At 38.3% G+C, this 10,781-nt stretch overlaps 2 protein-coding genes across 2 annotated transcripts; both read left to right on the plus strand.

Moving 5' to 3' along the window:
* Positions 1 to 298: 298 nt before the first annotated feature.
* On the plus strand, positions 299 to 1,395 carry LOC131598403 (protein MAIN-LIKE 2-like). The gene is made up of 3 exons (XM_058871009.1): positions 299 to 383; positions 462 to 1,177; positions 1,272 to 1,395. Exons 1-3 carry the CDS (start codon positions 318 to 320, stop codon positions 1,393 to 1,395), a joined length of 906 nt encoding a protein of 301 aa, XP_058726992.1. The 5' UTR covers positions 299 to 317.
* Positions 1,396 to 9,231: 7,836 nt separating this feature from the next.
* On the plus strand, positions 9,232 to 10,328 carry LOC131598404 (protein MAIN-LIKE 2-like). The gene is made up of 4 exons (XM_058871010.1): positions 9,232 to 9,316; positions 9,395 to 9,875; positions 10,038 to 10,110; positions 10,205 to 10,328. Exons 1-4 carry the CDS (start codon positions 9,251 to 9,253, stop codon positions 10,326 to 10,328), a joined length of 744 nt encoding a protein of 247 aa, XP_058726993.1. The 5' UTR covers positions 9,232 to 9,250.
* The last annotated feature ends 453 nt before the right edge of the window (positions 10,329 to 10,781 follow it).

A 10,781-nucleotide genomic window follows, 5' to 3' on the forward strand; every position in this document is an offset into this window, starting at 1 on the left:
GAACACGGGATGCAGGCCTAGTCTATTCTGCCAGAAACAATTAATGCATGCATGCTTAGACAAAGTCAGCACAAAACACGGGAATGCATGGTCATTTCAACACAGAATGCATGTGAACCCATCTTTATCACTTTGATATCTGTATCACATGCATGCTCACCACTTGGCCCTCATGCACTTAACATCAACAACCACCAACCCTCTATAAATACTCTCATATACTTGCTTTCTTTTCACCAACATATATTCTTCTTCTTCTTCTTCAAAAAACCACTTTGCATTTTCAATTCCGCAGAAAACTTAAAGAGTTCTTGAAAATGGCTCAACAACTTCTTACCATGGGTGAAACACACAGAGGAACTAGAGCGAATTTGGCGACCTTTGTAAGTTTATACTTATTTATTTCTAAACATCTATGCGTATATGATATCCAGTTTAATCGATTTATTTGTGGTTCTTAGGCTGTTGACCGATTCCGTACACGTTCTCACGCTTACGTTGAACCCGACGAGAGGATTATTCCGAATCTCCAAGCATGTGGCTTCGGACATATCATAAAAGTTAACAACAACACCATAGACAGAAAATTCATCCTTGCCTTACAAGAGCGATGGAGGCCTGAAACCCACACGTTTCATCTTCCAATAGGTGAGTGTACTATTACTCTAGAGGATGTTTATATGTTACTTGGTCTGCCCATTGATGGCAAGGCTGTTAATGGATCTGTTCAACATGCTAATTCAATGTGTGAGAGAGTGTTGGGAAGAGATCTAGTTGTGCCTACTCAAGGTTCAAGAGGCCAGGGTATCAGTCTGGTCTCCCTTAGAGATTACTATGATGAACTCGTCTTGATGGACAACTTTACTGAGGAGCATGTTTGGTTAATGACTAAGGTTTATATAATGTTGATGTTTGGTAAACTTTTATTCCCGGAGTCGACAGGTAACACTGTCAACTTTTTCTATTTAAGTAAATTTGACAGTATTAGCAAGATTAGGAAATATAGTTGGGGGTCCGCCGTTTTGGCGATGTTATACCAGTCTCTTTGTAAGAACGCGGTTGCCGAGAAGTGCACCTTCTATGGATGTGCGTTCCTCCTACAAGTATGGGGTTGGTGGAGAATGCCGACGCTGTCCCCTGTAGGCAGGAACAACTACACGTTCCCTTATGCAACAAGGTACGTCTTTTTCTCTTTTTCAACGCTATTCCTTGAATGCTAACTATCTTTTTCATAAAAATCTGAAATAACAGTTTTGCTCTTTTTTTTTTAGGTTCTGTGGTCCTAAATTGGATTACAGTAAGAATCCGAGGGGGAGTGTTGTTTTATATCGGGACCTAATTGATCACCTCCGAGCTGAAGATGTATTATCCCTAAACTTTTATATGATCATATAGATGTATTACAATTCATCATGCTTTTTAATAATATGTTATTTTTTCTCCCACGCAGTTTAATTGGAGACCATACTTGTTGCTAGACCATGAGCCAAACGAGAGTGACCGGGAAGTTTGGACTGCAGTAGTACCGATAATAAGGTTCAACATCATTGAGATGCACCAATCTGACCGTGTGAGACTGCAGTTTGGCATGCATCAACCGATCCCGGATCCCCCCACTGATTTGGGTCGCTGGCATATTAAAAGAGTTAACAATCAATGGGACCACGCAGATTATCGTACATTCGCACCTGAATTTTGTGAGATGTGGAGGCAGCGTCGCAGCCGTCTGTTACAATTCCCTGTTGCCCAACTCCCCATGTTTCCAACCGCGACATACCTTGCTTGGTATAGAACAGTCACAACCCCCGATATGTATGTGTCAGACCCCTACTACCTACACGACCCCCGCCAACAACAACACGCACAACAACCACCCCAACAATACGCACAACCCCCACCCCAACAATACGCACAACCCCCACCCCAACAACCACCCCAACAACGACAACAACGCCAACAACGCCGACAACGCCAAACATCCGAACAACCTGACCATGAGGAATTTCAAACAACACCAACAACGCCCTACCAAAGTCAACCCTTCCAACAACAATCATGGGGCTTCACCCAACAACTCCGTGACGCCGACCCCTCCACTAGGCTACCCGTCCAACAACAATCGTGGGGCTTCACCCAACAACACTACGACGCCGGCCCCTCCTCCTCCACTAGGCAACCCATCCAGCAACAATCATGGGCCTTCACCCAACAACACGGCGACGCCGGCCCCTCCAGCTACAATAGGCAACCCAGCCCCGACATGGGTCTAGATGACAATTACGACCCAAACGAGCAAATGACCACTCAATCGTCACAGTACGAATTTCCACAACACCAACAATATGGGTACACCACACCCCAGCAAACAATGCCATTTTTTCAAGGTCAATCAAGCGCTGGATTTTACCGACCATGTGACGCAACTCCACCGCCAAGACAAATCTTTGAGGGCATGGGGACCCGACTATTTGACAGCAACATACAAGAATACATGTCCAATGAGCGCATGGAGGGGCTAATCCGAGGACCGCCTACCCAGACACAACAAGAACAACCAAGGAATAGGGGGGGTCGTGGAGAAGTCGGTCGTCGAGATCCTTCCAACCGGATTCGAGTAGTTCCAGATTGCGGAACTGGCGGTGAGAGGGGTCATGGTCCGGCGCCGGGTCGGAGGGGTCATGGTCGGAGGGGTCGTGAATAGCATAATATCCATGTTTTATTATTTATCTTTTTTGTACCGTATTTGTAATGTTTGAACTGTATGACCGTATTTCTAATGTTGTTTCTGCATTTCTTGTATTTGTAATGTTTGGAATGAATGACATGTGGTGTTTCATTATTTATTTAATTGTTAAAACAATTTTGTTAATAAATAAAAAAAATTTAAAAAAAAATAGTATATAAACAATTAAAAAAAAAAAAAAAAAAAAAATATATATATATATATATATATATATATATATATATATATATATATATATTACAATACTTTTTATTTGTAGTACATTTTATCTTGATGAGATTATTATATATATATATATATATATATATATATATATATATATATATTACAATACTTTTTATTTGTAGTACATTTTATCTTGATGAGATTATTATATATATATATATATATATATATATATATATATATATATATATATATATATATATATATATATATATATATATATATATATATATAAAATCTGATTTTACTTATTAAGTCATACAAAATTTATTTTATTTATTGAGAATTAGCTAGTCTGTTTCATACAAGAATGTTTTTTTTTTTTTTTAAATTTGTAAATTCTGGCGCTTAAAAAATCGACCAAATTTTCTATATTTTAAAGTAAAGAAGTGAAAACTGTGGTAGTTTAAAACGCCGATATATGCGGAAAAGAAACCGCCATTATGTAAGGTACATTGTGGCGGTGTATACGACATTTCTTGCAAACCGGCAGCCAAATTTACGGTATTTTTTAGAAACACCATTTTTGCACATTATGGCTGTTATAACAACCAGAATTTTCAAACTTAACTGCCAAAATTCATCTGCTTTTTTAAAAACGCCATTTTCCAATATTCAGGTGCAATACATTTTAGACGCGGGACTTTAAAGATAAATAAAACACATGGAAGGATAAACAAACAATTTTATCATTTTGCATAGTCGACAATAAGTGTATTTATATTTTACAGTATGTATAAAGAATATTTTTTGCATTTTCATCATCATTTAACAAATACTTTTATTGTCTTTACTAGTAGGAAACCCGTGTTGTCGCACGAGTCTGGTCGGGATTTCATATTATATGTATCTAGTTTTGACTTGTAAAGTTCCTTTTATATATATATATATATATTTTATATATATATATATATATATATATATATATATATATATATATATATATATATATATATATATATATATATATATATATAAATTTATGCAATAGCTGGTATCTCATAGATACGTTCACTTCTACCCATTAATCCAGATGAGTTAATTTTAAAATTTTACTAAACCTATTTTAGATATTATTCCATTTTTCCAAGTTTTATATATATCAAACATTTATTCAATAACGGGTATCTCATATATACATTCATATCTACCCGTTAATTCAGATAAGTTAAAAACCTAGTTGAATCCAAACGAATTAACTCTAAAAATATATGACAGCTCTCATCAAACTTACTAATTTTACAAATCTAAAATGTATGACAGGAATTAAGAAATGAATTATAATTATGAGGAATTATTTAGTTTTCAATTCAATAATAATTATTTCATTCAATAATAAAATTTTGTAAAGTCTATTTAATATAATTATTTCATTCAATAATAAAATTTTGTAAAGTCTATATTAAATGATAATTTGACCATCATTATTGTAATTATCATTTAATTGCCTTTAAGATCTATGATAATAAAAAATTGAATTGAAAGCTCGAAAAATTGGATTCTCCGTATCTGCATTAAAAGACTTTTCATCTCCTCGTGTGACCTTTCAGATTAATTGCATTGAGCAGAGAAAAACTTTGCATTTTATGTTTTTAAAGAATGTAGCCACTCATATAACCTATCAATCCAAAAACAGACCTAAGCAGACCCAATCTTTCCTTGTTTGTAATAACTTGAAACCTGTTCCACGAATATTGGGAACAAATGCAAGTAATCGCCTTGCAAAAAATCCACCATTTATGCACTTATAAATGAAAGAGGTTAAATTGTGAATTCCTTTGGGATCTAAAACGGTTGACAGAGAAATCATTCCACAAACTGTAATTTTATTGTGAAGTTTCATGTTAAGAAGGGCTGCATCAAGCATTTCACCATCCAAGTTATCAAAGTAGATGTCAATTCCTTGAGGAATATACCTATAAATTCAGCCATAGAAAAAAAGTTAGATCAATGAAGTATAATGATCAATGTTTTTAGATTGAACTATTTGAACTTACCTACTGACAAAATACCTCACTTTTATGACATAAGAATTTATGGAAATAGTTTATAACGTGTCCATGAGGGTCTTGTTTGGATAAACAGTTTTATTAAACGCTTACCATAAAAGTTTTTATGTATAAAGATTAATGAAACTTTAGATATAGGTGTTGATTAATGAGAAAAAAAATCCAAATAACCAAGTTTAATAAATAATTTACACCAAAAACCATGTTTTCGGCAAAATTACACATATGACCAGGTTTCAGAGGTGGCCTCCACATAGGAGCCACCTCATGTGGCGCCATAGGCCAAATTCCCTTAACTCATGCGCCACCCAGGGTGGCTTCAATGAGTATTTTGGCCTTTTTAGCCACCTAGGGTGGCGCCTACTCTCATTTGCTTTTTTTTTTTGTTTTTTTTTTGTTGTTTATATACTATTTTTTTTTTTTATTTTTTTTATTTATTAATAAAATGGTTTTTAACATAAATATATAAGTTCAGTGAATCAGCTAAGTCGAGTGTCCACGGAAAAGAGTAGTTCATTGATTAATTAAAAGGTACATAGAAAATAACCAACAGAAAAGATAAAGTAAAACATCTAAGAAATCACCACGGTTAAAACAATGTCATTAGGTCCATGCATCATTTGAATGGCATCAATGTCGTATTCCACCTTATGCCAGAAACTTATCGTTGCTCCAGTCACAGGATCGGCCCTTGTTTTAAGCCTCTTGATGCTTCTTATCTGTTCGCCGGCCTCGTACTCCCCCTCTAAAAATCTCAGGAGAGTCCTCTTGAGTTGCTCGACGGAAGAGATATTCCAAAAGATTACCGGCATGGGAGGTTTGACTGACTGTCCAAAATAAAGAGTGGCAGTATGGGCCATGAAGACAATTTCACTACGAGACAAAGACATAACTAGTTGATTTAATAAAGGATAATACAAATACATAACAAATACAAATACGAATACCAATACAAATACAAATACAAATACAAATACGAATAATAATACAAATACAAAAACATTGTCAATAAAAATACAGATGACATACAACTAATTGTTGGTGGAATTTGATCCACGGTTAGGACAGGTATTTTTATTGTGCCCGACTTCACGACATATGCTACACTTTCGTACCATTTTCTCATGATCCATCTCGGTTGTGATCCGGGTGCTGTTCGGGCGACCTCTTTTCTTTCTCCGCATGTTATCATTATGCCAAACCACGTCCCCTTCATACGTAGGCCAATAATCCTCCTTTGCCATCACTTGAAATGAGTTGTTGTACACCCCGAGCAAGGTATCTGCCTTGTAAATGGGAGATAAAAGTGCTAACGGATCTTGATGCGCATACGAACATGCTGCAATTACATGAGAGCATGGCATCCGAAAGGCTTGAAACTTTCCACAATCGCACCACCCTTCATCTATAAGAACCCTGTATTGTTGTCTCGGAAGGCCCTCGTTATGGTCAATCGTTTCCTTAACACTGAAGGTCCGGTTGAATCGATCGAAAGATGTCACAATGTGGCTGTTGGCTTTGGCAGATTGCTCTTTCATGAATTTGACGCATGTTTCGCTCCATAATTGTCCGGATTCTATAACTGCATTCCAACGCTCACCTCTTCTTGCGAAAAGAGAAGCCATCCTATAGTATGTTGCTTCCACCAAGGCAGTAATCGGAAGGTGTCTGATGCCCTTAAACACCCCGTTCATAGACTCCACAAGATTCGTAGTCATGTGCCCCCATCGCTTCCCGTTGTCGTATGATCTGGTCCATTTCTCTCTAGCAAGACTGTCAACCCATCTGCCTGCATCTGGATTTGCCGCTACAATTTCTTGTCGATAATATTGGAACGTCGGTTGCGTCAACGCATATCCGGCATTTACAAGAGTCTTCCGAAGAGCCCTGTCCTTTATCTCCCGCATGAAATTTTGTGCGATGTGTCGAATACAATAAACATGCGTTGATGTAGGGTTTTGCCACCCGTTTGCTGGATTGTTGTACGCACTCTCGATGGCAGCATGTCTGTCTGAAATCAAGCAAAGTCCAGGTTGGGGGGCAACGTGTGTCCGAAGATTTCTGAGAAAGAAACCCCAACCTCCAGCAGTTTCTCCTTCCACAAGAGCGAAAGCAACAGGAAAGATGTTACTATTTCCGTCTTGAGCCACAGCCATCAACATGGTGCCTTTATATTTTCCATACAACCAAGTTCCATCTATTTGAAGAATTGGTTTGCAATATGAAAATCCTTGTACACATGGGCGGAAAGCCCAGAAGAGCCTGTGGAATATCACATTTCCTTGAAGTGATGTTCCGTCTGGAGATTGCGCCGGAAGGGTCTCTAAAATAGTAACAGTTCCAGGAGCATAAATTTGAAGCGCATATAAGAAATGTGGGAGTCGTTTATACGAATCCTCCCAATTTCCATACACAACTTCGATCGCCTTGGTCTTCGCCAGCCACGCCTTTCTATAAGACGGAGTGTAGTTGTACGTTGCAACGATATGAGAGATTATCGTTTTCACCTTTAACGATGGATCTTTTTCAACTAGAGGCAAGATTTCTTGACAAATGATGTCATAACTGAGCTTACGGTGATCTTGTGAAACATTTGTGTTAATACATGTGTGATCTTGGGAAATATATCCTATAACCCATGAGTCACTTCTCTTCCTGTATGATGCATGCAACCTGAATCCACAATCAGTGTTACTACAGTAAATTTTGTACCTTTCGACATTGGCGCGATCAACTCTAAAATCAACATTGTTTGCCATATGAAATCTTTTTATGGCCATGATACATGCCTCCTTAGAACGAAATCTGTCTCCTACTTTTAACCGTTGATCTGTGACTCAACCATTTGTGTGGTTTGAACTTCTGGTAGAGTAACATACAGTTCTATGCATTCGTAACCAGAATACTCATGATTGGCAAACATATTCTGCATGTCTTCATCGTCTTTGATCTCAACTTGGATAAACTTGACCGGGTTGTCTCCACGAAGAAATCGATATTGGTAAAAAATCTGGGATACACCACCCATTGCAAGCTTCGTCTCTAATCTCCCTTTGAAGTAACTGAAATTTGCTTTTCTGCTTAAACAAAATCGTTTAACCTCAGTGTTTCTAAACAGAAAACCAACTTCTTCGTTGTCATAGGTCTCGCCAAAAATATGAGCGTTGATAATGTATTGCGGAGGGGCCATTGTTGAGTGGGTAGAGAGTTTTATTTCAAATATGTAATCAGATGTGTAATGTGTTGTGTTAGTTTACACGTTATAGGTTTCCTTTATGTAGACGAACATTGAGTGATGACAATTATGAAGGCGAATACTATACAATCACATGCGTACTGAGTTGATTTGATGAATAAATGACACTGCTGCACACCAGACTGTTTCACAATTGATTTGAGGTGTGCATGACACTGCTGAACTGTTGCACAGTCGACTTGACCAGACACAACCATACTGTACAATCACATGCGAATAAAGTTGACGGAAAATGAATGCCTGAGTTGATTTGAGGTGTGCTTGACACTGGTGAACTACAGTCGACTTGACCAGACACAACCATACTGAACAGTGTACACTGTACAATCACATGCGAAGACTGTATGCTAATTATTTTCGGTGACACAGAAAACCCTAACCAAACCCTAACCAAACCCTAACCCTAAATTTTCAAAAAAAAACATAGAAAACCCTAACCAAACCCTAACCCTAAATTTTCAAAAAAAAAAAAAATAACAGGAGCATGTAGGCGCCACCTGGGGTGGCGCATTAGACCAATTTTTTCCAGCATGGCGCCACCTGGGGTGGCGCATTAGTGTACTTTCTTTTTTTTTTTTTGTTTTTTTTGCCCTAATTTTGTCTAGTGGTCCCCACTGCCAAAACCCTAATCTGATCCGCCAGCATGTGATCTACCTGCATCGGAATACTGTATGCATGCATGCCTAGACAATTCAGCACCGAACACGGGATGCAGGCCTAGTCTATTCTGCCAGAAACAATTAATGCATGCATGCTTAGACAAAGTCAGCACAAAACACGGGAATGCATGGTCATTTCAACACAGAATGCATGTGAACCCATCTTTATCACTTTGATATCTGTATCACATGCATGCTCACCACTTGGCCCTCATGCACTTAACATCAACAACCACCAACCCTCTATAAATACTCTCATATACTTGCTTTCTTTTCACCAACATATATTCTTCTTCTTCTTCTTCAAAAAACCACTTTGCATTTTCAATTCCGCAGAAAACTTAAAGAGTTCTTGAAAATGGCTCAACAACTTCTTACCATGGGTGAAACACACAGAGGAACTAGAGCGAATTTGGCGACCTTTGTAAGTTTATACTTATTTATTTCTAAACATCTATGCGTATATGATATCCAGTTTAATCGATTTATTTGTGGTTCTTAGGCTGTTGACCGATTCCGTACACGTTCTCACGCTTACGTTGAACCCGACGAGAGGATTATTCCGAATCTCCAAGCATGTGGCTTCGGACATATCATAAAAGTTAACAACAACACCATAGACAGAAAATTCATCCTTGCCTTACAAGAGCGATGGAGGCCTGAAACCCACACGTTTCATCTTCCAATAGGTGAGTGTACTATTACTCTAGAGGATGTTTATATGTTACTTGGTCTGCCCATTGATGGCAAGGCTGTTAATGGATCTGTTCAACATGCTAATTCAATGTGTGAGAGAGTGTTGGGAAGAGATCTAGTTGTGCCTACTCAAGGTTCAAGAGGCCAGGGTATCAGTCTGGTCTCCCTTAGAGATTACTATGACGAACTCGTCTTGATGGACAACTTTACTGAGGAGCATGTTTGGTTAATGACTAAGGTTTATATAATGTTGATGTTTGGTAAACTTTTATTCCCGGAGTCGACAGGTAACACTGTCAACTTTTTCTATTTAAGTAAATTTGACAGTATTAGCAAGATTAGGAAATATAGTTGGGGGTCCGCCGTTTTGGCGATGTTATACCAGTCTCTTTGTAAGAACGCGGTTGCCGAGAAGTGCACCTTCTATGGATGTGCGTTCCTCCTACAAGTATGGGGTTGGTGGAGAATGCCGACGCTGTCCCCTGTAGGCAGGAACAACTACACGTTCCCTTATGCAACAAGGTACGTCTTTTTCTCTTTTTCAACGCTATTCCTTGAATGCTAACTATCTTTTTCATAAAAATCTGAAATAACAGTTTTGCTCTTTTTTTTTTAGGTTCTGTGGTCCTAAATTGGATTACAGTAAGAATCCGAGGGGGAGTGTTGTTTTATATCGGGACCTAATTGATCACCTCCGAGCTGAAGATGTATTATCCCTAAACTTTTATATGATCATATAGATGTATTACAATTCATCATGCTTTTTAATAATATGTTATTTTTTCTCCCACGCAGTTTAATTGGAGACCATACTTGTTGCTAGACCATGAGCCAAACGAGAGTGACCGGGAAGTTTGGACTGCAGTAGTACCGATAATAAGGTTCAACATCATTGAGATGCACCAATCTGACCGTGTGAGACTGCAGTTTGGCATGCATCAACCGATCCCGGATCCCCCCACTGATTTGGGTCGCTGGCATATTAAAAGAGTTAACAATCAATGGGACCACGCAGATTATCGTACATTCGCACCTGAATTTTGTGAGATGTGGAGGCAGCGTCGCAGCCGTCTGTTACAATTCCCTGTTGCCCAACTCCCCATGTTTCCAACCGCGACATACCTTGCTTGGTATAGAACAGTCACAACCCCCGATATGTATGTGTCAGACCCCTACTACCTACACGACCCCCG

This window comes from Vicia villosa, linkage group LG4 (assembly GCF_029867415.1).
Source record: "Vicia villosa cultivar HV-30 ecotype Madison, WI linkage group LG4, Vvil1.0, whole genome shotgun sequence".
Taxonomy (NCBI): Eukaryota; Viridiplantae; Streptophyta; class Magnoliopsida; order Fabales; family Fabaceae; genus Vicia; species Vicia villosa.

Bases quoted from the DNA above. Each gene is read 5' to 3' on its own strand.
- LOC131598403 (XM_058871009.1), top strand. From the start codon at position 318: ATGGCTCAACAACTTCTTACCATGGGTGAAACACACAGAGGAACTAGA. The intron at 384-461 runs GTAAGTTTATAC...TGTGGTTCTTAG, and splicing joins GAGCGAATTTGGCGACCTTT to GCTGTTGACCGATTCCGTAC. The intron at 1,178-1,271 runs GTACGTCTTTTT...TTTTTTTTTTAG, and splicing joins ACGTTCCCTTATGCAACAAG to GTTCTGTGGTCCTAAATTGG.
- LOC131598404 (XM_058871010.1), top strand. From the start codon at position 9,251: ATGGCTCAACAACTTCTTACCATGGGTGAAACACACAGAGGAACTAGA. The intron at 9,317-9,394 runs GTAAGTTTATAC...TGTGGTTCTTAG, and splicing joins GAGCGAATTTGGCGACCTTT to GCTGTTGACCGATTCCGTAC. The intron at 9,876-10,037 runs GTAACACTGTCA...TCCTCCTACAAG, and splicing joins TTTATTCCCGGAGTCGACAG to TATGGGGTTGGTGGAGAATG.